The 26,194-nt window shown below is 42.5% G+C and overlaps 5 protein-coding genes and 2 pseudogenes across 8 annotated transcripts; 3 read left to right on the top strand and 4 right to left on the bottom strand.

The window, feature by feature from the left end:
* The first annotated feature begins 450 nt into the window (after positions 1 to 450).
* On the top strand, positions 451 to 978 carry LOC147934761 (uncharacterized). Its single transcript, XM_087472780.1, has one exon. The coding sequence runs from the start codon at positions 451 to 453 to the stop codon at positions 976 to 978; it is 528 nt and encodes a 175-aa protein (XP_087328906.1).
* A 1,688-nt stretch (positions 979 to 2,666) lies between these two features.
* Positions 2,667 to 3,266, top strand: LOC147934762 (uncharacterized). The gene has a single exon (XM_087472781.1). The coding sequence runs from the start codon at positions 2,667 to 2,669 to the stop codon at positions 3,264 to 3,266; it is 600 nt and encodes a 199-aa protein (XP_087328907.1).
* Positions 3,267 to 9,461: 6,195 nt separating this feature from the next.
* LOC147934763 (uncharacterized) lies at positions 9,462 to 9,854 on the bottom strand. The gene has a single exon (XM_087472782.1). It carries the CDS (start codon positions 9,852 to 9,854, stop codon positions 9,462 to 9,464), a length of 393 nt encoding a protein of 130 aa, XP_087328908.1.
* Positions 9,855 to 13,610: 3,756 nt separating this feature from the next.
* Positions 13,611 to 14,492, bottom strand: LOC104728549 (uncharacterized). Its single transcript, XM_010447510.2, has one exon. The coding sequence runs from the start codon at positions 14,490 to 14,492 to the stop codon at positions 13,611 to 13,613; it is 882 nt and encodes a 293-aa protein (XP_010445812.2).
* Positions 14,493 to 16,771: 2,279 nt separating this feature from the next.
* Positions 16,772 to 18,525, top strand: LOC104724858 (putative disease resistance protein At5g45440; annotated as a pseudogene). The gene is made up of 2 exons (XR_015572330.1): positions 16,772 to 16,909; positions 17,262 to 18,525. The product of XR_015572330.1 is annotated as a putative disease resistance protein At5g45440 (transcript).
* An 836-nt stretch (positions 18,526 to 19,361) lies between these two features.
* Positions 19,362 to 21,825, bottom strand: LOC104728550 (uncharacterized; annotated as a pseudogene). Its single transcript, XR_015572329.1, has one exon. The product of XR_015572329.1 is annotated as an uncharacterized LOC104728550 (transcript).
* A 374-nt stretch (positions 21,826 to 22,199) lies between these two features.
* Positions 22,200 to 25,214, bottom strand: LOC104724859 (disease resistance RPP13-like protein 4). 2 transcript variants are annotated; one of them, XM_010443418.2, is made up of 2 exons: positions 25,018 to 25,214; positions 22,200 to 24,619 (listed from the first exon to the last, which is right to left on the bottom strand). In XM_010443418.2, the coding sequence occupies exon 2, from the start codon at positions 24,597 to 24,599 to the stop codon at positions 22,497 to 22,499; it is 2,103 nt and encodes a 700-aa protein (XP_010441720.1). In that variant the 5' UTR covers positions 24,600 to 24,619; positions 25,018 to 25,214; the 3' UTR covers positions 22,200 to 22,496. The 2 variants fall into 2 exon arrangements, with proteins under 2 accessions (XP_010441720.1, XP_010441719.1); XM_010443417.2 differs by having other exon boundaries at positions 22,200 to 24,624.
* Positions 25,215 to 26,194: the final 980 nt, after the last annotated feature.

Below are 26,194 nucleotides of genomic sequence, written 5' to 3' on the forward strand. Positions count from 1 at the left end.
GCACACACACAAACAAATCCAATGAAATCAAAACCCCAAAACGCACATTGAATCTCGGAAACATTAACTCATTCATAGCGTAGCGAAGAAAAAGCTTTTCTTATTTTCCGACTCTGATTCTTCTGTTCTCCATTCTTTTCAATTTCGATTTCAGAATTACATTTTTTTTGTTTGGGTTTTGCTTTTAATTCTTTTGGCAATTGCGAAAAATAGAATAAATACCAGTATTCGGGTAATTTTGTACCTTTCAACTTTCAATTTTGTACCTTTCACAGATTATTTACCTATGGTAGCTTCAGACCATAAACCGGTTTTAGCACTTTGGAGGATAAAATCCGGAAAGGGAGAAGCTGCTTTCGGTTTGAACCACGATGGCTTGATAAAGAGGGTTTATTTGGTGCCATTTCAGAAGGATGGGATTCTGGGATAGCGATTCCAACGAGCAATTTTATGGATAAGATCATTAAATGTCGTCAAGCAATCTTCCAGTGGCGGAAAGCGCAGGCCCCTTATGGTCGGGAAACGATTGAGGATCTAAAGAATCAGTTGGCGACGGCCCAGGCAGATGATTACGTCTCTGTTGAGACCATTTTGAAACTAACTTGGAAGCTTCGGGAGGCTTATCGTGATGAAGAAATTTATTGGTATCAGAAGAGCAGGAGTCGATGGATGCGTTTCGGGGATCAAAATACTAGTTATTTTCATGCCCAAACAAAACAACGACGCGCTAAGAACTGCATTGTGGGTCTTCATGATGAGACTGGAAATTGGGTTACGGAAGAGACGAAGGTTCAGGGCGTAGCTGCCTCCTATTTCCAGAATCTTTTCACATCCTCTGATCCTTCGGATTTTGAGGAAACTCTGGGTGAAGTGTGTTCGTCTATCACAGGTGAAATTAATGAATCCTTGACACGACCAGTCACAGAACAGGAAATCAAAGAGGCTTTGTTTATGATGCATCCTGATAAAACTCCATGACCAGATGGTATGACGACCCTTTTTTATCAGCGTGCATGGGATACAGTTAGACCTGATCTAACGCTCTTGGTAAATTCTTTTTTTCAGGATGGTATTTTTGACAAGAGACTAAATATGACAAATATTTGTCTTATTCCCAAAGTGGATAAACCAACTCGGATGACTGAATGGAGGCCCATCAGTCCCTGTAATGTTGGCTATAAGATTATCTCAAAGATAATATGCCAGCGTCTGCATTCTTTTTTGCCGGCATTGATCTCTGAGACACAATCGGCCTTTGTGGAGGGCCGTTTGATTACGGATAATATTTTGATTGCTCAAGAGATGTTTCATGGTCTCCGCACTAACCCTTCTTGCAAGGGTAAGTTTATGGCTATTAAAACAGATATGAGTAAGGCCTATGATCGGGTAGAATGAACTTTTATTGAACACTTGTTGCGGAAATTTGGTTTTTGCGAAAAATGGATTTCTTGGATTATGTGGTGCGTGAAATCCGTTCAATATAAAGTTTTAATAAATGGTCAACCACATGGGTCCATATTCCCTTCTAGAGGACTTAGACAGGGAGATCCTTTGTCACATTACCTCTTTATTCTTTGCACTAAGGTTCTCATTGCCAATCTCCGTAAGGCGGAGCGGTCCAAGCTTATCACGGGTATTAAGGTGTCGACGGCTTGTCCCATGGTTTCTCACTTGTTATTTGCAGGCGATAGTCTTTTTTTCTGTCGAGCTACGAAAGAGCAATGTGAGTCTGTTCTCGGGATCCTTCGACAGTATGCACGGGTTTCTGGACAGAAAATAAACTTTCAGAAATCTTCGGTACAATTTAGGCATACAGTTGATGCGGACTTACGAGAGGAACTAAAAGGAGTACTGGGGATTACTAATCTGGGTGGTATGAGCTCTTATTTGGGCATCTGTGAGAGCCTAGGAGGTTCAAAAACAAAGGTTTTTTCATATGTCCAAGATCGATTGCAAAAATGGACAGGTGGATGGCCTGCCCGGTTGCTGTCTAGAGGGGGAAAAGAGGTAATGATCAAATCAGTAGCGACTGCCGTCCCTACCTTTGTCATGTCATGGAAACTCACTAGTACGGTTTCCAATTTTTGGTGGAGTGCGTCTGGGAACAAATGAGGGCTACACTGGCTAGCCTGAGATAAGTTATGTGTTGATAAGCTCGACGGAGGTTTGGGTTTCCGGTGTTTGGATGATTTTAGTACCGCTTTGTTAGCTAAACAACTTTGGCGGTTGATCACAGCTCCAGACTCATTATTTGCTAAGGTCTTTAAAGGACGGTACTATCGGCATTCCAATCCTTTGGATCCAATCAAATCTTACTGGCCATCTTATGGATGGCGGAGTATGGTGTCTGCTCGCTCTTTGGTAAACAAAGGACTTATTAAACGAGTAGGATCCGGTGACTCTATCTTAGTATGGTCAGATCCCTGGATCGCTGCTTAACCCTCGAGACCAGCATTGCGTTCGAGATCACCCATTGATCCCACGCTTAGAGTTGAAACCTTTATTGACAGGAGCTCTCTTTCCTGGAATTTTGGCTTTACTTTCGGCTCTCTGCCCCTGTTCTTGGCCCTAACATTATTCCTTTACAGGCGTTTGTCTGGCAGACCCGGTGCCCACCAAAAATTAGACAATTTTTATGGCAAGCAATTACGGGTTGTATGGCGACAATGGCTAATCTGCGGCGATGCGGCATGACCTGTGATCTTGAGTGTGACCGTTGCGGTAGTTCTGAGGAAACAATCAATCATGCCCTCTTTTTATGCACTCTGGCTTGGCAGGTCTGGGCTCTGTCCTCCTTCCCAACATCTCCGGACTGTTTCCCCTCAGAATCTGTCTATGCAAACATGGACTATTTATTTTGGAGATCCCAGCAGAATCCTTCAGCGGATATCTTCCCATGGATTCTATGGTATATTTGGAAGGCCAGGAATGATAAGAATTTTAGCAATTTGGACTCCAACCCGCTAGCGATTTTACAGTTAGCGGAGGAGGAAGCTAAACTTTGGTTCTTGGCACAAGCAGATACAGTAGGAATTTCTCATCGGAATGGGTCTCATCCCACTACTGGCCCTATGCTTACGGAAATGGCTCCAACCAACAGATATGGGAACTGCTTTCGATGTTTTGTGGACGGATCTTGGAAGCTGACTGACCAGTATACAGGCCGAGGATGGTATTGCATTTCTCCTGAGGGGGAATCCCCCACTATGGGTGCATCTAACCTTCGCAGTAGCTTGTCACCCCTCCACGCAGAAGTGGAAGCTTGAATCTGGGCAATGTGTTACATGATCGGTGCAGATATTGAGAATGTTGTTTTTCTCACAGACTGTTCAGATCTGGTGAAGATGGTGTCTTCGCTGTCTGAGTGGAATGCCTTCAAGACATATTTGGACGAGATTGAGGCGGATAAGGAGGAGTTCCTATTCTTTACACTAGTCCAAGTTCCCCGAGCGCAGAATGGTAATGCAGACAAGCTGGCACGGCGTGCTAGAATCGAGTCACATCAAATTACCTTTGTAAACGTTTTTTTTCTACCAATTGGCTCATTTGAGCTGATATTGTTTCTTGCTGTCAAAAAAAAAAAAAAAAAAAAAGTTGAATAAATTTTTCCTTTTATTTTTTTCGATCTCAATTAATTTCCAAAAGAAGTATTTTTTTTTTCTTCCTTGGGAATATTTTTGGGGGAAATTACATATCATCTTCATATGTCTCGACCTATTTGCTCCTTTTGCAAGAAGCGTTGTCCAATGTTCTGGATCAATATCCTGTTCCACTTCTTGTATTGAGGCTAAGGAGTTAAGTTGGATGGCCGAATTTTGTGAAATGGAGTTATGACGGACATTGCATTTGCATACAATGTTTTTAAGTGATGTTATGACATGTATGATGTGTCTGATATAAAATTGGCATCAGAGGAGGAATAGAATTGTTATTTTCATTACATTGCTTGTTGTTCTTTAAGTTCATTGTGTCAGAATCTGCTGCAGCTACTGATGGGGAACAATAGTATATATAGAAGTAACAAGTCCAAGAAAGTATCAAATTGTGAACATGACGTAGATCAAACTTTAAAACAACTAAGTTATGTACACATGATCGAAACTCAAAAAACTATCAAAAAGAGAAAATGATAGTTACTACTACAGTTGATGTCCAAATCGGTCACAATTAGAATGTTTAAGTTCACATTTGTTCCTGGCGTCATCCTGGCTGGGATGAAACTTGCCAAATTTTGCCTGGTGGAGTGGAGATGGTTGATCTCGTCCTGAGAGTTGATCTGTGCTGCAGTCAGCGCGTCTAACCGAGTATTAGTTCGCTCTTCTTGTTGGTCGAGACGCATCAATATCCTGCGAAAGAGTTCATCTATACTGGAAACGGGTTGGCTATTGAGCAATGCGAGCTGTGCAGGATTCCGCGTTGGCTCTTCGGTCGCCGGGCTGGTTAAGTTTTTCGCAATGACGAACGTTCCTAGGCTCTCTATCGCCGCAGGCTTTCTTGGGGCGTCCGGAGTTGGGAGTGTGGTTTGTTCCCCTTGATCCGCCGCTGGAGTGGTCGTTCCACCCGACGAACCAGCTTCATTACTTCCTTCTTTAGTAACAATGGTCATCTCGTCTAGTTGTTGTAGGTCCGTTCTTCAAACTTTTAAAGAAGATTTCGATTTGGCTCCCCCTACCTGGCGCGCCAAATTGTTGATGTCCAAATCGGTCATAATTAGAATGTTTAAGTTCGGTAAAAGGAGGGTCGAAGTTTTCTTCTATTAATCGGTGCCGAAGCACAAAAGACGGGTTACAATACAACTTAGACGAGTTAGCAAGTAATGAACGAGTTCAAATGGACGAGTTCAACGGACGAGTCTTCGAATCCTTCGCTTCTAACCTTCGACGGGTGAAAGCCTTGTACTTGCTATTCGTACCTTTTTTCCTTGTTTTCTCTCCCCCTCCGCTCGAACGCCGTACGCCTGCTTTTATAGGGAACTGTGTCGGTTCCTCCATTACAAAGACCAAAATACCCCTTCCCTTCCTGAAGGTTTATTTGGGCCTTCTTATGGGCTGGGCCTTTTGTTAGGTTACGGGCCTACCCCTAACAGTAACCCCCCCTAACCCCTACTTCATAGTTTTTAAGCGAAGAACTATGTCGGGGGTCGAACCTATGACCTTTCTTTTCCGTTGAAGTCCGTCGCGGAAACCAAACTTGCTTGAACGGGCGTGGGCCTTCACTCTTGGTCGTTGGGATGATGATCTTTAGACAAGGTTCGAGGAAGTGAAAGGTCGCGCGTGTGATTACACGGTTTTCAATGTTTTGGGGTCGAATCATCGTATGCGGTTCTTGACGTGCGTGAGATCCAGAAACTGTACCGTCGCCGAACGGGTACTGCAATGATTGCGTCTCTAGAATCTTCCTTCCTTCCCTATAAATACCGCTTCTCCACCCTTCTTATTTCATCTTCTCGAGCTTTGCTTCCCTCAATCAGGTATTCTTCCTCTCTATTATCTCGTCTCTTTTGGTCTGTTTGTTCGTACTTCGTATTTTTCATTATGACATCCTCCCAATCTGTATCCTCCGATCCTTCCGCCGCAAGTCACCTTCGACAAGCTACCTCCTCCAAATCTGGCGGTTCGGCCAGATCTATTCGTCGCAAGGTTCGGTCTCCGGTTTCTTCCAATTCATCGTTGACGGATTCAGACATCGCTCGGCTTGCAATGATTCAACACCGCCTTTCTTCCGACCCGCCGTTTCAAGCTCGTCGGGACTTCCTTACAAGATCCCTTCCTTGGTTGACGAGCCGTTAACCGATGACCCGTTCTTTCCCGTGGAGATTGATTTCCCTCTGCCGATTGAAGGCGCCTTTGCACATGTTGGTAGATCGACGCTGAAGATTGATTCGGCGATTGACGCGGTTCGCATTGGGAAGTTGAGCACTAAGCCAAATATTCTAATTCCGTCTCTGGCCCAACGTCCCTGGGATGTTCCTCCCGGCTTCATTTGTCTCTCGGAGAAATTCTTTGCTCGGCGTAAGGTGGCCATTTCTCAATTTACCCCAACAATTTTTCGGAACGCCGTGGGTCTCTCGATTATGGTCGAGGCTGCAGGAGTCGAGCTGACTTGCGACCATTTGGAAGAGTTGACGATTCTGAATCGGACTAAATCTCCCGGAATTTATTACCTGGGTTGGCAAAAAATACAACCCTCATCGAAGGCGCCAAGGATAAAAAAGTAAAATTGGGAAGGCTCATATTTTTTTCTGGAAGTTACTCCTGGGGTTCTAGAGAATCCGTCCATTCCTTGGTTTTCTTGGTGGAACCCTTCACCCGGTAGCCGACCGTTATTGTTTACCTATATTTCTTTTCTTGGCCGGGCTTTGGTTTTACCTAATCCCCCTTGGTTCATCATCTTTTTGTAGTTGTCGTCTCGAGGTGTCTTCTTCCATATCCTCCTACTCTTCAAGCTGAGGTTAACGCGATCAAGCTCCTTTGTCCCTACGTCTGGCCGGGTACCGAGTTGAAGAAAGGTCGTCCAAGGAAAATACCAGCTTCGTCGAGGAAGAAAGGTAACTCGATGTTTTTTTTTTTTTTTAATCAGTTTTTTGTTCTGGTGCCATAGTCTAAAACCGTTTTTGTTGTCTACGATTTTAGCCGGAACAATGGGGAGACTGAACACAAATGTTCCCGACGTATCTGCTCGCTACCGTCGGGTTCCAGTGTCTTCTCCCTTGCCTCGTTCGACTCCTCGCTCGGAGTCTCGTCCCGAGACGCATCCTGCCGACATTGGTTCGACCCAGAGAGTTCCTTACCAGTCTCATCGGTTGATTGAGACTTCTTCGAGACAGCCTTCCAAGACTCTTCCTCCGAACCGTCACATCGGGCCTGCCGAGATGCTCCCGTGAAGGAAGACAGGTGAGGCTCCTCGTCGTCATGCTGAGGTTTCTAAAAGTCCTCAGAAGAGGAAGGAGGGATCAGGCCAAGAGCGACCAGATCCTTCGAAGAAGCAAAAGACGTCTGATTATGGCTGGAGCTTCACTCACTCCTCCTCAGCTCGTCCTTTTCCGGACGACCCTCAATCCTGTGCCGAGCTTTTTCGAAAGATTCATTTTGGTACTGATCCCGTATGAAGTCCTCTCATTTTTTTTTTTGTTTTATATTTTAACACTCGTTTTCTTTTTTTTTTGCAGCTTATTGCACGAACTAATCGTTTGGCTTCACACTACGATCGTCGCGTTTGTGATCTGGAGGGCGATCGTCCAGGAGCGTCAAGTTTGGCTGAGAGGGTTGAATGACTTGAGGCCCAGGTTGGGGAGGCGGTTCAATCTAATCAAAGGTTGAGCAATGAGGTTGCAAAAGCTCCAGATTACCCTCAGCTCGGAGACGAAGAGGCTCAGAGATCGGCGTGAGGAGTTCGGGTACTTTGAGAGGATTAGCGCCTTTAATAAGTTGAGCGTTCGTGTGCAAAAGCTGCTAGCCAAACACAAGGAGTATGCTGACGTGGTCATGGCGTCCAGGGAAAAGTTCCTCGAATATAATCAAGCTGTTGGAAACGTCCAGATGCTCGAGACGCTCGTCGCCGAAGGTCAAATTTTGCTAACCGCCGATGGGGTCAAGGAGGGGATTGTCGCCGTGATGTCTCAGCTGAAGGACGAGGTGGAAAGTTTTGACCTTCCGGACATTGCTGATGCTGATTTCGACGTTGCTTCGGTCTTTGCTGAGCCTCTCCCCTCTGTCCCAGATTGGGTCGCTTCTCCTGAGAGCGGGGGTGACGAGGATCGTGACGAGGAGGTTGAGGACAAAGAGTCTAATAGTGGGGAGGTCGAGGCTGATGGGACCGAGCAACAAGTTGAAAAAGACGCGAGCGCTCCGAATGAAGAACGTCCTGCTGATGGACGTCCTCCGACTCCTGGCCGCGAGTCTCCAGTCGATGGTCTTGTTTCATAGATTTGTTTTAATCGTTATCGTTCCTGCCGTGTTTAAGGTCGGCTACTATGTACGCTTACTTTTGCGGCGTGTTTTGGGGTCGGTTCCCGTATGTTAAACTGTCTTTGCCGGGTGCTGGCTCCTTTTGAATTTTATTATCGTTTTGCGTATTAATTACTTGTCATTTAATGGTTGTGATTTCCGAGGCGTCTGTTACTGGTCGCCTATCTTTGGAAATTGTGCCTCATACCATATAAATAATCCTTCAATCTTTGCCAAATTCATTTCATGTTTTGCTTTGGCGATTTTCTCTGTCTTTTGTGTCTAGGGAAAAGTTGTTCTGACGCCGGTAACGACGAGGTCAGCGTGGTTGCGGAGAGAGCGGAAGCGACGTATTATGAGGTTTGACGAACTTATCCACTCCGAGCTTGATTACTACTATGCTTGCATTCATCGGCTAAGGGCTTACATCATTGCTACGCGTCGTTCATTCGAGCGTTACTTTGGTTTGTCGTGTAGACGGGATCGTAGAATGTCTTGAAGTGTTGATCGGCGAGGGGCTCTTTGTTCCAACGTGGCAATGGGAACGACTACAAGAGGAGTGTTCTCGTTGTGAGGCATTATTTGCGGAAGTTGTGATACCTGACCTTGAACAAGGCGACCTTGAGTATATCGGGCGAAGGCCGTTTGAAGAACGTGCTGAGATCGTTGCTTTTCGGACTCGTATCGACGTGCTGTGTTGTTATATTAGTCAACTGGATGGCACGAGGCACTACTTTGATGAGAGCAATCGCGCCGAGGGGATTTGTGCGTATCTAGAGGAGATGGTCGCTAATGGTGCTAACGTCCCAATGATCGTGTTGAAAGATGTGAAGGAGTCATGCCGTTACTGGCAGACGACGATCGGCGGGTTAGAGTTCGTCACTCCGTCTGATGCCGATCTTGGAATTGAATGATTGTTTATCTGTTCCCCCTTTTTTATGTGCAAAGGCGGGGTCGTTTTTTTTTGTATCACACTATTGTCGTCGTTCGAATAAAGTCTTTATATTATTTTTATATCGCTGTTTTACTCTTGCTTCGAGTAGCGTCGTGTTGTGAGTCGCAGCTGGCATGGATTTGTAGGTGCGACTCGTGATTATCGGCTTACCCCTTTTGTGCGAGTTGTGACTCGGCTTTTGTAGGATTAGGTGCGACTCTTGATTGTCGGCTTACCCCTTTTTTGCGAGGTGCAACTCGGCTTTTATAGAGTTAGGTGCGACTCATGATTGTCGGCTTACCCCTTTTTTGCGAGTTGCGACTCGGCTTTTATAGAGTTAGGTGCGACTCATGATTGTCGGCTTACCCTTTTTTTACGAGTTGCGACTCGGCTTTTATAGAGTATGTTAGAACGTCGATTCAATCATAAAATAAAAATACATTACTGGCAGCTGGGTCCCGTAAGACGGGACTGCCTACGTACCCCCCGATCAGGAGGGATCAAGCCGCTCGTAGTTCACATTACATGATTTTTCAAAATAGAAAGAGCAAGCTGATCATAGCCGAGCTTTTTTTTTTTTTTTAGTAGTAGTAACGCTTTAGATGCATGGAGTTCCAAGACCTTGGTACAGGTTCGCCACTCATTGTTAAAAGTTCGTAAACGCCAGGGTGAACGACCTTGGATATTTGGTATGGGCCTTCCCAGTTGGCTCCCATCTTGCCGGCGTTGGGCTCGGCGGTGTTCTCGAAGACCTTTCTGAGGATGAGGTCTCCTTCGTCATAGTTTCGGTTATGGACCTTCTTGTTGTAGTATTTCGCTGCGGCGAGCTGATAGTTCTGAATTCGTAGCAGCGCTTTGTCGCGTTCTTCTTCCAACTTGTCGAGTCGATCGAGGAGCATTTGACTGTTGAGTGCGGTATCTTGGACGAGCATTGTTCGTCGAAGGCTCGTACTGCCGACTTCAGCAGGTGCCATTGCTTCCATCCCATAAGCCAGAGAAAACAGAGTTTGGTTGGTAGCTTGTCGTGGGGTTGTTCGGTAAGACCAAAGTACACCGTCGAGTTCGTCGGCCCAAGCGCCCTTCTTGGCATCCAACCTCTTCTTCAAGCCATCAAGTATAGTTTTATTTGTTGCTTCGGCTTGTCCATTTCCTTGTGGGTATCTTGGTGTTGACTTTCGCAATTTGATTCGCCATCTTGCACAAAAATCTTCGAATTGCAGAGAAATGAACTGCGAACCGTTGTCGGTGACTATTTTGTAAGGAAGATCATGACGACAGATGATATACTTCCACACGAAGATCTAGACGGCCTTGGCCTTAATATTGGCATAGGACTCGGCCTCGACCCATTTGGTGAAATAGTCGGTGAGGACGAGGATATAGCGTTTCTGTCTGGAAGCGGGTAGTGGGCCGATAATGTGCATCGCCTAGCGCAGGAATGGGTATGGGGCTTCGCCAGCTCGCAAGAGTTCAGTCGGATGGTGGATTATGGGGGCGTGTCGCTGGCACTTTTTGCATTTGGCGACGAACTTTTCGCAATTGGACATCATTGTGGGCCAGTAATGGGCCACCCGAGTGGTCTCCGCCGGCTCCCTCGTGGGTTTCTATCATGACACATTCTGTGTCGTCGCCGTGTATACATAAGAGAAGGGGTCCTGATGCGGTCCATCGAAATAAGTGGTCTTTCATTAGGGTATAATGAGCAGCTTTTGCTTTGAGCCGTCTTTTGGCCCATTTGTTGGCACGTCACCATCGGCGAGATGTGATCGGATTTCAACTCGCCAGTCCGTTGGGTCGTTTTCTGAGGGAGGTTCGCATTGTCGATGCGATGTAGCCGTTTGATAGGTGTTTCAGATTTCTTTAGGCTGGCGAAGGGCAAGGCATGTCTCGGCTCGTGTTCCCTCTATGCTTGGCGTATCGATGCTCTCAACTGGGATGATACATCGTAGGTCCGGGTCGGACGTTGAAGCGAGTGCTGCTAAGGCGTCGGCCTGGACGTTGTCCCCTCTGGGGATTTTGACGAGCTCAAATTCGTCGAACCGTTTGGACAGAATTTTGACGACATCAAGGTATGCTGCCATCGGTTCGCTTTTTGTGTCGTATTTGCCGCTAAATTGATTGGCAACGAGCTATGAATCCAGAAAGCGCGGATTCGCCTGATTTGCATCCCGCTGGCGAGCTTAAGTCCGGCGATAAGTGCTTCATACTCGGCGACATTGTTGGTTGCTTGAAACCAAAGACAAAAAGATTGTTCTAAGATTTCGCCGGCTGGAGAAGTAAGGCAGATTCCCACACCGGATCCATGGTGCGAAGATGCTCCATCCACATGCAATGTCCACCGGTCGTCTGTTGGGTCGGCGGGGGTTGGCTCGGATACATCTAGTGGTAGCTCGATTAAGAAGTCGGCCAACACATGGGATTTAGCAGCTGGGCGTGTGCGGTACTCGATGTCGTACTCGCTGAGTTCGATCGCCCACTTCGTCAACCGGCCAGATTGATTTGGACTGTGTAATATAGATCGTAAGGGCTGGTTGGATAGGACGCAATGGTATGTGACTGAAAATATGGTCGGAGCTTCCTTGCCGATGTGACGACTGCCAGGGCGACCTTTTCGACTGTCGGGTAACGCGTTTCTGCATTGTCAAGGGATTTACTTATATAGAAAATAGGTTATTGTTCTCCTCGGTCGTCCTTGACGAGTACGCCGCTGACAGCGGATTCGGAAACTGCGATGTAGAGTAACAGGACTTCTCCAAACTCTGGCTTGGAAAGGATCGGGGGGGGGGGGGGGGGGGGCTGGATAAGTAGCTCTTTTACTTGCTGAATGCATTGTGGCAGGCTTCATTCCATTCGAACTTTCCTTTGGTCTTGAGGAGTTGGTAGAAAGGTAGGCACTTGTCAGTTGACCTGGATATGAAACGATTTAGGGCCGCAATTCGTCCAGTTAGTCGCTGCACTTCCCTAGCATATTTTGGTGATGGTAGATCGAGTATTGCCTTAATTTGCTTGGGGTTTGCTTCAATGCCTCGCCGGGTCACCAAGTAGCCGAGGAACTCTCCCGATTTGACTGCGAAAGTGCACTTGGCTGGGTTTAGCTTCATTCCGTACCTGTTTAAGACGTCGAAACATTGTCGTAAATGGGTGATATGATCGTTTGCCCACCGTGACTTGACAAGCATGTCGTCTATATAAATAAACTTCCATCGTCCTGCCGAGTTGTTCAGCAAACATTTTATTGACCAGTCGTTGGTAAGTTGCCCCCGCGTTTTTTAAGCCAAAAGGCATGACCTTGTAGCAGTATGTCCCCCTGTTTGTGATGAACGACGTTTTTTCCCGGTCGTCTTTGTGCATTAATATCTGATTGTACCCGGAAAAGGCGTCCATGAAGGTCAGCAGCTCGTTTCCCGCGGTTGCTTCGACGAGTTGATCGATTCGTGGCAAAGGGAAGCTATCCTTTGGGCAAGCTTTGTTTAGGTCGGTAAAATCCACGCAGACTCTCCATTTCCCGTTCTTCTTTTTGACGACTACTGGATTGGCCAACCAGTCAGGATATTTTACTTCGACGATGGATCCAGCGCCAAGGAGTTTGTCCAGTTCGTCGTTTACGGCTTGCGATCTTTCGGGTCCTAACTTGCGTCGTTTTTGTTTGATTGGTTTGTGTGTTGGATCGGCGTTGAGTTCGTGAGTTGTGACGGTTGGGTCGATTCCTTTCATGTCAGTTACAGTCCATGCGAATGTCGATATATTTGTTTTGAGAAAAAGGATTAGCTCGCTTTGCATGACCGGAATTATCACTGTTCCGATGTTCACACACCGTTTCTTATCCGTGTCGTCCAAACGTACTTCTTCTGTTGCAGCGACGCCCTACTGAATTGGGGTCAGCTTTCCGTCGGTCGGTGACGAGCTGTCGTCGCCGATCCGCTGCTTTGATTGCTATAACTTCTTTCCTGTGCGAATCTTGTGTTCGATTAGGAAGCAGACTCTTGCACTCTGTTGCTTTTCGCGCAGCGTATATATACCTTTCGGGGTTGGGAATTTGAAGCACTGATAGTACGTCGATGGCACTGCTTTCATCTTATGGATCCACGGGGTCCCAAGGATTACGTTGTAGATAGTCGGCTTGTCGATGATGGCGAACCTGAAATACCTGATCATGCTTCCCACAAAAATTGGCAGATCAATGGTGCCGACTTACATGATATGATCCCCATCGAAACCGGTCAAAGAATGGCATTCTGGCTTGATGTCACTCTCTCCGATCTCCATTTGTGCCAGGACGTTCCTGAAGATCACGTTTACCGAACTTCCGGTGTCGATCAAAATTCTTGTGACCTCGCTTTCGCCGATCAGTAGTTCGACGACCAGGGGATCGTTGTGCGGCAGATCCAAACCTTCTAGTTTGTTATTGTCGAAGGAAATCGTTGCGTTTTCAGAGCTGATTTTTGAAGGCCCCGACTTCCTTATTTCGGCCTGCTTAGTATAGTCTCTTATTGACCTGACCGAGTCATTGCATCCTGTTAATCCACCCATGATCATGTTTATCCGTCTTATGGTTGGGGGGCGCTGGTCGGCTTGTCGGTCTGTACGTTGCCGTTTTTCATGACTGATGGCGCCTGGAATTTCCATTTCGTCTTCGCTTTGATCGGCGAGGGTTTTGGAATCCTTGACAAATTTTGGAGCGATATTCTCAGCTCGCTTGATGTCGCTGTTACCGGGCCGGGTCATCTTGCTTATGTCAGATTCAGGATCATTTGGAGGTAACGACATTCCTCAGTCGCGTGGGTGGCACTTTGGTGATAATCACAATACTGGATCGCACTGCTCTCACCTCCTTCCTTCCGGATGTATTTATTTTCGCCGATCGCAAAATTTCGACGAGTTCGATCTTGATTTCTGGTAAAGTGTTGTCGTGGCTCGACATGTTCGACTTTCGGAGCTGTGATTACTGGCTGCTTGGTCGCGACGCTTGTTTCGCCAGAGTGTTTCTTAGTGTTGACCACTTTCTCTTCTTCAAGCTCGATGTGTTTCGCGACTCGTCCCAGGGCGTCAGCTATGGTTTCCACATGAGTTAAAGATAGCTCTTCTTTAAATCGAGACTCATACCAAAGTGCGTTCTTGAGTACAATGATAGCAGCCGCGTCTGGGATCGAGACGTTGATGATGACCTCTCTAAAGCGTCCAATAAAAGACCGAAGTGATTCATTTCGTTGTTGAGTCAGGGCGTGTAGGTCGGCATGAGAGTTCTTGTTTTCCATTAGAACAGAGAATTGCTTTAAGAATGCAGTTATCAGGTCCTTGATACTATCGATTGACCTAGGTGGGAGTCTTGAGAACCAGCTTAAAGCGGTTCCTGTCAAATGCTCGGCAAAGACCTGGCAGGCTCCAGCATCGTATTCCGTCGGGCTGAACTGTAAAGGGCCGAGGGCTACACCGAAGGTAAGCAAGAAGTCTCGCGGATCGACCATGCCGTCATAATAGCCCAACCTTGGCTTGACTGCACGTTTTACCGCCGTAGTAGCGAGTCTCCTAGAGAACGGGGTTCGTTGCGTTGCTTCGAGCATGAGATCCACTTCAGGTGCTTTACTTGTTGCTCTATGGAAGACTGTTTCCATTTCTTGCATCTTCTCTCGAATTTCTTTCAGCTCGGCGTCCTTTGTCCCATTGTCTTGCTCGTCGATGCGTGGGATGGGATTGCGCTCTGGTTGACCTCCTCGTAATTTTGTCCCTGGCGTCGTCCTGGCTAGGATGAAACTTGCCAAATTTTGCCTGGTGGAGTGGAGATGGTTGATCTCGTCCTGAGAGTTGATATGTGCTGCAGTCAGCGCGTCTAACCGAGTATTAGTTCTACTTGGCTCCCCCTACCTGGTGCGCCAAATTGTTGATGTCCAAATCGGTCACAATTAGAATGTTTAAGTTCGGTAAAAGGATGGTCGAAGTTTTCTTCTATTAATCGGTGCCGAAGCACAAAAAACGGGTTACAATACAACTTAGACGAGTTAGCAAGTAATGAACGAGTTCGAATGGACGAGTTCGACGGACGAGTCTTCGAATCCTTCGCTTCTAACCTTCGACGGGTGAAAGCCTTGTACTTGCTATTCATACCTTTTTTCCTTGTTTTCTCTCCCCCTTCGCTCGAACGCCGTACGCCTGCTTTTATAGGGAACTGTGTCGGTTCGTCTATTACAAAGACCAAAATACCCCTTCCCTTCCTGAAAGTTTATTTGAGCCTTCTTATGGGTTGGGCCTTTTGTTAGGTTACGGATCTACCCCTAACAAGTAGAGTTTAACTTACAAGTTTTTTTTTCTTCCTTGGAGATATTTTTGGCGGAAATTACATATTATGTATTTTGTAAATAATTGGCAAATGGTTTTTTCTTTGCCAAAGTTCATCAAAGATTAAATATTATGTAGTTGGACGATAGTACAATAGTAATTTTGATGCAGATAAAAAAGAAAAAGAAAGAGAGATTTTATCCATTTCGTAATATATAATGTTTTAGAGAGATTTTTTTTGTTTTAAAATATAACTTGTTTTTAAGTTTTTATGTGACTTTTAAATTAATTTATTATCCTCTATATAGTAAAACAGAAGTACACACCATTGTTTTGTAGACTATATAATTTTAATAAGTTGGTTACAAATAGGTTATACACTAAAGATAGATTAATTAGTTACAAATAGGTTATACCAAAAATCTTAAAGAGAATATTCTAAAGAATCATATCATATAGTTTACCATATTAATTTCCTTTATTAAATTATTCATCAAATAAAATCTTTTGATATCTAACCTCACATATTAATTTGTTAACTATCATTATACTTCACCTTTTATTTATTATAATTAAAAATTTATTTCTGGATATACCATAAGTTGAATTTTAAAAACAAATATAAATTATTCAATCTATAAAATATTCAAACTTTAGTAATATTATTCTTTAAATATAAAATCAATTGAATAATTTTACTGAGTAACAGGTCAAAATTTAAATATTTAAATTCAATTTTATATAATGACATTCAAGTCATGATGTAGAATATATATTGTTGAAATAACTTCACATATATAATCTAATACAACATATTAAAATTTTATTTTAAAATATAAAATATACAAAATTTTGTATAATATAATTATCTAGAATCATTAACAATATAAAACTTACAAAATAAGTGTCTTTTTTCAAGCCATCATATTTAGCATATGATTTTATTGTATAATGTTTTATCCAAAAAAACTTGTAAAAACAATCACATAAATTATATTTATATAAAATTATAATATAAATAAAATGAATTTCAATCCATGCTATTTTTATTATTATTCTGTTATGCAATTTTTAGTTCAAACTATATTATATTTGAAACAGATGAAATATATTAAAAACGTTGGGCACACGAACATTGTTTAAAAGAACCATCTTCATCCCATATATTTGTTGAATGCCTTAACATTTTTTAATAATTAATTTTCTTTTTTTTTTTTTTTTTTTTTTTGTCGACAATCTTTCGTTAAAACCCGAATTGGGCAAAGATACAGTGGTGAAACAAATATCCAACAACATAAAAGCCCACCAAAAGTCCAATAGCATAAGATTACAAAGAAAACCGCTTGGCCTAAAATGGGCACGTGTAATACCACGTGTTTCGCGCAAGTTGGGAGGTGGAAGATGCAATCAACTCGTCACCGACTCATCCTCGACTCGTCGCCGACTCGTCTTGGACTCGCCACCGCCATCACCACCATGGCTGACCATCGATCAATCTAGATTGGATTCTCAGAAATCAGCTACTTCATTGGAATCACCACCCTAACTCCTTTTGCAGAATTCTTCGGATGTGTTTAAATAGAGATCTAAAAACCAACAAGGTTGAAGAGCCAGAAAAGATGACAAGGCAAGAGGTTTTAGACCCAGTAACACGCTTTCCTGAATCTGTCTTCACCAGCCATCAAGTTTCCAAACATCACGATCCACAAACAAATAAAAGGAACCTTCATCCTAAGCCGATTACGGCACCAATAGGGTATGAAGGATTTATCCTTTCTTGCAAGGAAATCGAGCAGTTGATGGTTTTTTTAACCTCTAATTTCACATTCAGCGTTTGTCTCCTTCACCTGAAGAGATTTAGTTACTGCAAAAGGGAAAAAACCAAACAAAATAAAAGAACATAGCCAAAACGGCTAAAAAGAAACGATCCAGACTAGGCTGGATAATTTATTACAACAAAAAATCAGAATAAAATCGAAGAGAATCCGATTTTAATCTGAAGAAAAACTTTCTCTCTCTCAAAAATATGGGAGAGAGATAAGAGAGAGAAAGTCAAACAATTTTATTTCCTGATTTCTCTCATTCCTTTTCTTTTTGTTTTGTTTTAGCTTTGCTTGAATTATGGCTCCAGAAATGTCAAGGCAAGGAGAAGCCAAAGGAACCTTCACAAAACACTTCCATGACCAATATGAAAAATGGCTCAATCCTCGAACCGAAGACAACAACAAGAGTACCAAAACCAATCATCTTTGTGCAGGAACTTTGGAGAAGAGGTTCAAGGATGACGAAGAGGATCGTGTGGTAACCGACTCTTCACCTCCGGGCCATTATATCCATGGTTTCGAGAACGAGATAAAGTCATTGAAGACCTTCTTGTTGGATCAAAAGGTTTACAAGGAGTTCAAGAGTCTTGTGATTGTCGGAGAATACGGTGTTGGGAAGACAAACAACATTATGCAAGATGATCTTTAATGATTATCATGTGAAGAGTGTTTATGCCCCGAGGATTTGGGTTTCTATGCATAGCAATGAATCTAAGGAAGGACTTAATGGGGAGATATGTGTGTTGAAGAAGATCTTGAAGGGTCTTGGAGTTGAAGATTCGATCTTCGAATCCATCCGTAGAGAAGTAGTAGAAGAAGTTGCAAACATGATGGAAGCTGGAGAAATTGATGGAGAGACGGCGGAAGAGAAGGAGCTCGCTGCTCTTCTCTATGCACTTCACTTGAATCTGAGGTGGAAAAAGTATCTGATCGTCTTCGATGATGTGCGAGATGAGGACAACTGGGACGAGAGTCTTCAGGACGATGAGGAGAAACTGAAGAAGGAGAAGAAATGGGGAAAGTATCTGTCAGATGGATTTCTTGAAGGATCTGGTGGAAGAGTCATATACACGACAAGGGATGAGAAAGAGACACTAGCAAAGAAGCTAGTTGCAGAGGAACATGAGATACATCGTCTTTGGCCTCTGAATGATACTGGGAGTGTCTGGAACATATATAAAGAAGCACTCGAAGATAATGAGGAAACGCTTCCAAGGAACGACAAGAAATGCATAGATGAGCTAATGAACAAGTCTCGTGGTCTTCCTTTAGCTGCTAGGCTGTTGGCCACGCTTGTTCCCGTGTTTCTTGATGATGAAAAAGCTGACCAGAACGGTTCCATCAGTGGAACTACCGAACCAGCCAACAACACAATACCAGAAGAGATGGGAACTATTCCACCTCAGAAGGCTTGAGATATTTAAGAACACCCTTTTCCATTGTGTGTGTGTGTGTTTTTTGGTTTGTTGTTCTTTTTGTTGTATCAGTAATCCGTAATCATACATTCATAAAACATTTCTTCTTTTAACTCATTAATTCAAATTCTTACAAAAAAACAACACTCTTGAAACATAAGCAGCAATACATCAAATGGGAAACGATGAAGCAAAACACACACAACAAGAACAAGAACAAGAACAAGAACAAAAAAGGATAGACAATTTGGAAAAACTGAGACACTCTTAAGTTCAAATAGTTTATTTCCACAAATTTAGTCAATTAATAGTATATGAACAAAAAAATTATGAATCCAAACAAGGTATAGCAACCTCCTCCTCTCCGGTGAATGAGAATAATTGGAGATCGTGTGTAAGTTGAAGAACCCTAATTAATCTTGTTGGCTTTGAAACGAAAGGTACTCTTCCCCAATCCTCTGTTTTTTCGCTATGCTATTAAACGAAACGCTGCGTTTTAGTTAGTACACGGCTCCGTTATAACAGAAGTTTTTTTTTTTCCCGGCTATCTCCGTCCCTTGGCCAGTCGGAAGACGAGAAAAAAAAGAATTGGGGAGAGGTGAAAGATTTGGGACAATCGAGAGTGGCGAGACAACGGGTAAATTGGATTCGAATTCGATTATTATATGTGTGGTTTTGTTTTTTTTTTAGGTTTGCTTGAAGTTTGAATCAGTCCTCTGGTTCACAACAATTTCGTTTTCTGGAATTGGCTCAATAAATCTGGTTGCTTTGATATCCTTTGTTTTGAAGCTCTAGTGAGTGTTTGGCTAATGATAAAATGAGCTAAAGATGTTGAATTTGCAGCTCTTTTGATAAAATGAGTCGAAGATTTTGAATTTGCAGCCCTTTGATGGTCATACACTCATACTGCTCATTCTAAATCTATGACATTTTCTTGGTGAGAGATCATACATTGTTATTGGTGTTGATGTTGATTTGTCATCTATAACATATCATTAACTGAAAAAAGTTATACTTATATGTTTGTTCTTTCAGTGTTCCATATTTGCTTGCAGGCACAATGTGTAATCAAAACAACAGAAGGAACGATGGATACGTTTCAACTCAAATCAATTTTCCTCGTTTGCTGATGAACTCAACTGACCTCCAAGGCCGAGGTGAGCCAATGCTAGCCAAACAAAAACGAGTAACTCTCCTCCTCTGCTAAGCTGCTCCATACGCGCTGCAGCATCACAATTGCACGCTGCGTGGAACAGCAACTCCATCCACACTTTGCTTACCACGCTCCACATGTTTTCTTCATCTCCATCCACACTTTGCTTCTTTATCTTGTTGAGTTGTTTCGCCAGTGCCCTAGCCTCGAACAACACAGATTTGCTTTGGTTCCCTTTGACATCCCTCGGATGAATCTCTACCCCCACCGAAAGAATCTTACGGCTTGCTCTTTGCACCTCCCTCAAGTTCTCAATATGCCACCTCTTGTAGAACTTTTCAGCTTCGGCTAACGTGTCTCTAAACCTGATCTTCCCTATCCCCGCAACCTCTGACATCAGCTTCGGCTGCATAATCAAGAGATACATCATGTAGTCCGAGAGCATTTTGCTGAACTCACGGTCTTTATCACAGCTAGCCATACTGGGCGCTTCTTCTTGGTAACACAGCTCAGTTGCTATATGCCAAAGCATAAGGCTACGATCGAAATCAACATCTGCTATATAACGCATCAACCGTTCTGGATCCGCCATATCTAATTCAATGTTTCCAGAATCCCATCCTTTCCTTCCGGCTTTCGTTTTTCTTCTCTCGTTGCGTGGACGACGCTTGAGTCTGAATTTAAGCTGATCAAATATGAAACCCCACAGCTCTTTTGTCAATGGTTCACTGTGTACAGATCTTATCAGACTTAGCTCATCTACCAGATCATTGATGCCGAGGGAATTGGTGATGCAGTTGCCAAGAAACGTGAAGCAGTGAGGTATCATGAACCAGAACTCAACAACAATAGAAAACGTAATGAGCTACTGGATTTTCTTCCGACCACTGACCAATGACATTTTTGATGTACTCGTGAAGATCATCATTCCAGTTGGCGATCTTCTCGAACAGCTTCTTGAAGATGTTGGTGATGAAAATGAAAGGGTAAAGTATAGTCTTCCACACAAGCCGACGTTTTCTACCTTTGACGTCATGTATCCTCTTTATATCTGCTTTCACTGAGTATGTGATGAAGTTAAACATCTTCATGCTTCCTGCCCATCTTTGGATTAGAAACGGCGTGTTAAGCACCTCATGTTCGACTCATCCGCTGCATTTTTGCTTCTTCCAGTGCAGCTTTTTCAAAACGAGGAACCACTTGAGTGCAGGGTCTATCCATGAGCCGCTGTCTACTTCGTCTTCGTTTATCCTACTGATGACAGCAAATGTCCAGTCTGAGGGGAGGATCATGAGGAGAGATACAAGATCAAGAGCTATTCCAACTAAGAACAAAGTGTAGGTGATCACGATATCAGCTCCGTGAAACTCATGTCTCTTTTTGGTCTTGTAATGAAAGATGCCAAATGCTGACAGAAGAGATCCCAAAGCTATAGTTCGGGTCAAAGCTCCAATCCAAGTATGAGGAACCGAGACTTTTGTGTATAAACCTTCGTAGATAAAACCGAGCTCCACCTCCAAGATCCTCAAAGCTTCTTCGTCTTTTAGATTCTTGAAGAATTCTTTGCTCTCGTCTCGTTGCTCAGAGCTAAAGATGTTATTGACCACAAGACTCTTGAAGTTATTGAAAAACCAGAAAGCAAACTGAAGGATCTCGAGGTGTGTCAAGTTACCGGGGTTTTCTAGCCTTAATGGTCTCTTTTGTCTACCATACTTCGTGTAGTTTTCAGTAGGCATCAAGTCGTCTTCCTTTCTCCGGCGGCGGGTCTCATTAGAATCCGTATCAGGAACGTCAAGCATTGAACCCCTGAACTTGTCTGAGCTCGCGAGATACAAGGCAATCGTCCTCTCCAGATACTTGAAAGTCCCAGAAATGAACAAAAGCAGTATGATCACCCAAAGAGAATTAGGTAGAGACTGGATAACCACGTAGGCACCTGAAACAGCCTGTAAAGCCAAGCCAAGGAAGTGTCTGTGCCAAAGAGCATTGTCCTCGAGTGAGTATGCAGTGATTGTGTCTGGTCCACCAAGATGTAAGAGCAAGAACGGTGCCCACAAAGCCAAGAGCTTCTTATCTTGAGGAGGATCATCTGGCAGTCTTTCCCTTGATTCTTGGCAATAAGGCCAATCACAAAGTTTGCAGACCAATCTGCTAAGAGGTAAGACAACCACAGGGTTAAAGCCAGGAACCTGTTGGATGTTCGTTTCCTCAATGGTGCTAAGATGATGAGTATTGTCTGTATCGTCAGACTGAGAATTACGATTCCTCTTATGTGTGGGAATCACCTGTACCATCTTCTTCTTCTGATTTATTATTCTGGTGAATGTTTAGATTCAGAGAGACTGAGATTTACTAAACATGTCCGGTCGTTGACTTTCTTTAGCTTCTCTGGTCTTTATTTAAAATGAATATATCATTTGTGATTTCGTCTGTCGTTTACCTCGTCCTCGAAATTAGCATTTGAAAGGATTTCTGTAAAAAAATATACACACATATTGAGTCCGAACAGTAAACTATTACATAATCTGATAATCATGAAAGTTGTACAAAAGACTGAAAGTAACGTTTTTGGTATGGCTTTGTAATTGTGAAATCGGTACACCCCCTACCGCTGTGGTACAGGGCTACCAATCACAAAACCAATTAGTTCCAAAATAGACAAAACTGTAGTATATAATCCATATTCAATTTGTTCACAAATCAAAGTAAACTCAAAAACTTTAAAAACTAAACAGTACTTGTTCTTTTCCCATACTATAGACATGCAGACGCTGAAAGGACCCACAAATCTAACATGAACAAACCAATCATTTTAATCAAAAGCAACTAATTTTGAGCAATATGCAAACCAAAACATATGAAAATGGGAAACCAACAAAATCACGCAGAGAGTAACAAGTCTTCTTATAACAAGAATCAATATGAGAGTCTTGGACGTCAGATATTCAGATCCTAAAGAGTTGTCTTTGACTCATCGATCTTCTCAGATCTCCAGATTCCGTTTCGATCACAGGGGCAGAATGTTACTCTGGGACACTCATAGCTCTCCAACAATCTCAGATTTGGGAAAAGTTTATTCAGCTCTCTCCATTCCACTTTTAGCTTTATAAGGGACGTGAGACGTAAAACCTCAACACCACATTTTGTTGGCTCTCCTGCAGGTAAAACACCGAATCCTTTGAGTCGTTTCGAGCTTCCGAGGCGGAGCTTTTCCAGGTAAAGAAGGTTCTGAGGCCAAAGCCACTCTGGAAGTTCCCTATCAGGAAAACGCTGCAGGTCCAGCTTCCTTAACTGTCTAGGAAGTTGCTTAATATCACGCCAACTTCGCTCATACTCCTCCTGCTCTTCTGTCTCATCTTTGTTTAAATGCTTCTTCTTTAGGATAACTTTGCTTCCCCACCGCACGTTCAGGTTTTCAAGTACTTTGAATTCTTTTATATCATCAATCAACTTATCTAAAGTATAAGCCTCTCGGTGTACGGTAACACTAAGCTTTCTCAGATTCGCTAAACGCTTCAGAGCAGCCAGTTTACAGGTTTTTGCTGTATCAACATCACCGAGCACAAAGCCCTTGAGGACCTCTAGATTTTCTAGCCTAGACAATCCAACGGGAATGCTCTCTAAGGCCTCACAGCCAGTCAAATCCAAGTAGACTAGATTCTTGAGCTTATGTATGTCATCAGGAAGCTGCTCCATGTTATAGCAATGCCTGAGGTCCAAGATGATCAGCTTGTTGAGCTTGCAAGCTGAACGGCTAAGGCTTTTAATGGTTGAGATGCCTTGAAAACTCAAAAACCTTAACCTCGTCAAGGAACTCAAATCTTTCATAACTCTACGGCTATCCATTTCAATCTCTTGGTCGGTTCTCTCCCACTTGTCCATATCAATCTCCGGGTCGATTCTCTCCCACCTACCAAGATAAAGAACTCTGAGCTTCTTCATACGTGTAAACCACTTGCGCGTGAATTCAGGGAACCTCTCGGAAACATTGAACACTGTTTCGATGTTTTCTGGATTCATTTTGGTTCTGCTTTTTGCTTCTTCTTGGAGTGATGACCCTTCCACAAGGCAGACCTTGTTCAAGTCTGATTTCTGCATGTTTGGCTTCTCCTTTTCATCATACATATCAAAAAGCCCTATCTTCTTGGAGATAAGAACCACTGAAGCATGCACAAAAGGGGTCATCTTATAGCTACTTGGCTCCAGTTTGCGTTTGTTTTCAACTGGTTCAATCAAGTTTTCCTTCTTGAAAACATCAAGAATCTCCTTCACTTTAACTTCGGCATTTAAAACAGGCAGCATCCCTTCCCCCATCCACCAGTACATCAGCATCTTTCTATCAACCTCTTTATTCTCCGGGAACACAGCGAAGCTCAGCAGGCAGATCCTCTGTTCATCATCTTTAAGACCCTCGAATTTTCGTTTTACGTCTCTGAAAACCGCGAGTCTTTTGAGACCTTGTTCGTTTGCATGGATTCCGGGCAAGCAGACAATGCGTTTTTTACTCTTGTCGCCTTCTTGATCAACTATTGCTGCTTTCTTCTGTTTCTGCCTCTCAGAAGACATAGGTACCTTCCTTATCAAGTTCAAAACCTTGGCGGTGATATCTGTCAAGTCTTTACTGGTTAAACTCTTATCAGAGGGTTCCACTTTTCTAACCTCATCGTCAAGCATATCCAGCTGCTCATCCACTTCTAACTGAAGTCTCCTCATGTATTTTACTTTACGCTTTAAGCGACGAAGAGAAATCTGTAGCTTACGAATCGGATTCACAAGATCGTCAGGCGGGGGAATCTGAGGAGGCGCGCTTTTGCTTCTTTCCAAACTGTTTTGCTGCGTCGTCTCCACCAAGGTTTCTTCTTCCCCTCGAATCTCAACATTGATGCTCCTAGAGGAAGGTAACACATGCTCTTGAGTATGTTCTCTTTTTACTCCTTCATCACTAGTATCTTGAAGTTGAATAGCTGAGTGTAGTTTATTTACAATGTTGATGATCGAATCAATTGTACTTCCAACAGTACTAGTAGCTGACTGCTTCAACTCCTTGCGGCTCATGACTCCTTATCAGTTCAAAGCTTACCTTAAAAACAACCAAATTCCCCAATAATGTTAGAGAAATTAATCAATGCAGAACTAAGCAAACCGAACCATTCCAGTAATTCAAAAAGTCAATGTAATTTCCCTTATCAGCTCTCATTCATGTTTTTTTTTTTTTTTTTTTTTTATGCTAACAATTTTAAACAGATTGTTCAAAAAACCATAAACAGATTATTCAAAAAAAAATTAAACAGATTATTCAAAACCATAAATAGTAGTTGCTACAGAAAAAATCTGATTCTTCATTCACCAACTCTAATCACCTAAATCATCGATCGTTAATTTCTAATTTTCTATAAAGCAAATCTTATTACCCTTCCAAAACGATTGTCATCACAAATTAAAGCTTAATGGGGGCAAAAGATAAAGCTCTTACCGAGGGACATGAGATTCTGGCTAGAATCGGGATGGGACGGTTTTCCAGTCGAAGTCAAATATGTGTGAGGCAAAGATTAAAGAGAAGGTCAAGTGCCTCTGGTAGAATGATCAGTAGCTCCTGCAATTTTTTTCTTTTTCTAAGAGCTAATTTTTATTCCGTTAGTAAAATAGAAAATCATTAACAGTTACAGTGGTTTAATATCAAACATTTTCGAACATATATAAAACCCAAAACATACCGTATATAAAAATATATATACTAAGAAAGAAAGTTTTAGTTGTATTTTTATATTTTAGTTTACTAAATGTGTATATATATATATATATATATAAGAATCAGATATACTCTAATATAAAGTATGTGTTAAATGAGAATATTTTTTTTTTGTTTTAATGAATTTTTATTACTTTTATAGGTAAGTATAATTAAAAATAAATTGAACCATTTGCAACCATCTGTTACCGTGATTTTTATTAAAAAAAAATTAGCAATTCTTTGTTTTTTAACAGCTGCAATTCTAAACAATCTAAAACATTATAAATAATTTGCGTAACTATCGTCAAACGCTGCTAATCACATAATAGTAGTATCACATTTTGATACTTGTTCATAATGAGGAGCAGACATAAGCTTTAGAGGGTAGTGCATACCCTATACAAAATTTATATTTTATGTTTATAATTACTTATAAAGTTATAATTGTGTTTTTTTTCCTTTTATTTTCTATTTATTCTTCAAATAGTTTACTAAATTTAGGTACATTATCTTTTTTTTTGTTTAGTTGGCATGCTTTATTTAAATGGCAATTCTATTGATTTTTTATTAACAATATTTTCATATGCATATAATAGTTAGATCATGTACAAATACTAGATATTTAAAACAAATTAATAAAAATTTAAATTAATACTAGATATTATGTCCCATATATAATATTGTTCTAGATTCGCCAGCTGTACTGTAATCATAATATGTTTTTGTTTTATTCAAACTTGTCATCAAATTCTTTTAATCAAAAGTCAAAACCTAACCATCACGGATTCTCCTTTTTTTTCAAAATTTGTTTCTTATGAATAAAGAATGACTCGAAAGCATAGACCTAAGAAATCTCAAGTCATGTATTGATATATTAATGCCATTAGCAATTGCTTATGATATCCTTGTCTGCTCTCTA

This window comes from Camelina sativa, chromosome 11 (assembly GCF_030686135.1).
Source record: "Camelina sativa cultivar CO46 ecotype springtype chromosome 11, ASM3068613v1".
Classification (NCBI taxonomy): domain Eukaryota; kingdom Viridiplantae; phylum Streptophyta; class Magnoliopsida; order Brassicales; family Brassicaceae; genus Camelina; species Camelina sativa.

What these genes read in the sequence shown, in the direction of transcription:
- LOC104728549 (XM_010447510.2), bottom strand. Translation starts at nt 14,492, where the DNA reads ATGGAAACAGTCTTCCATAGAGCAACAAGTAAAGCACCTGAAGTGGAT.
- LOC104724859 (XM_010443418.2), bottom strand. Translation starts at nt 24,599, where the DNA reads ATGAGCCGCAAGGAGTTGAAGCAGTCAGCTACTAGTACTGTTGGAAGT.
- LOC147934761 (XM_087472780.1), top strand. Translation starts at nt 451, where the DNA reads ATGGATAAGATCATTAAATGTCGTCAAGCAATCTTCCAGTGGCGGAAA.
- LOC147934763 (XM_087472782.1), bottom strand. Translation starts at nt 9,854, where the DNA reads ATGGCACCTGCTGAAGTCGGCAGTACGAGCCTTCGACGAACAATGCTC.
- LOC147934762 (XM_087472781.1), top strand. Translation starts at nt 2,667, where the DNA reads ATGGCTAATCTGCGGCGATGCGGCATGACCTGTGATCTTGAGTGTGAC.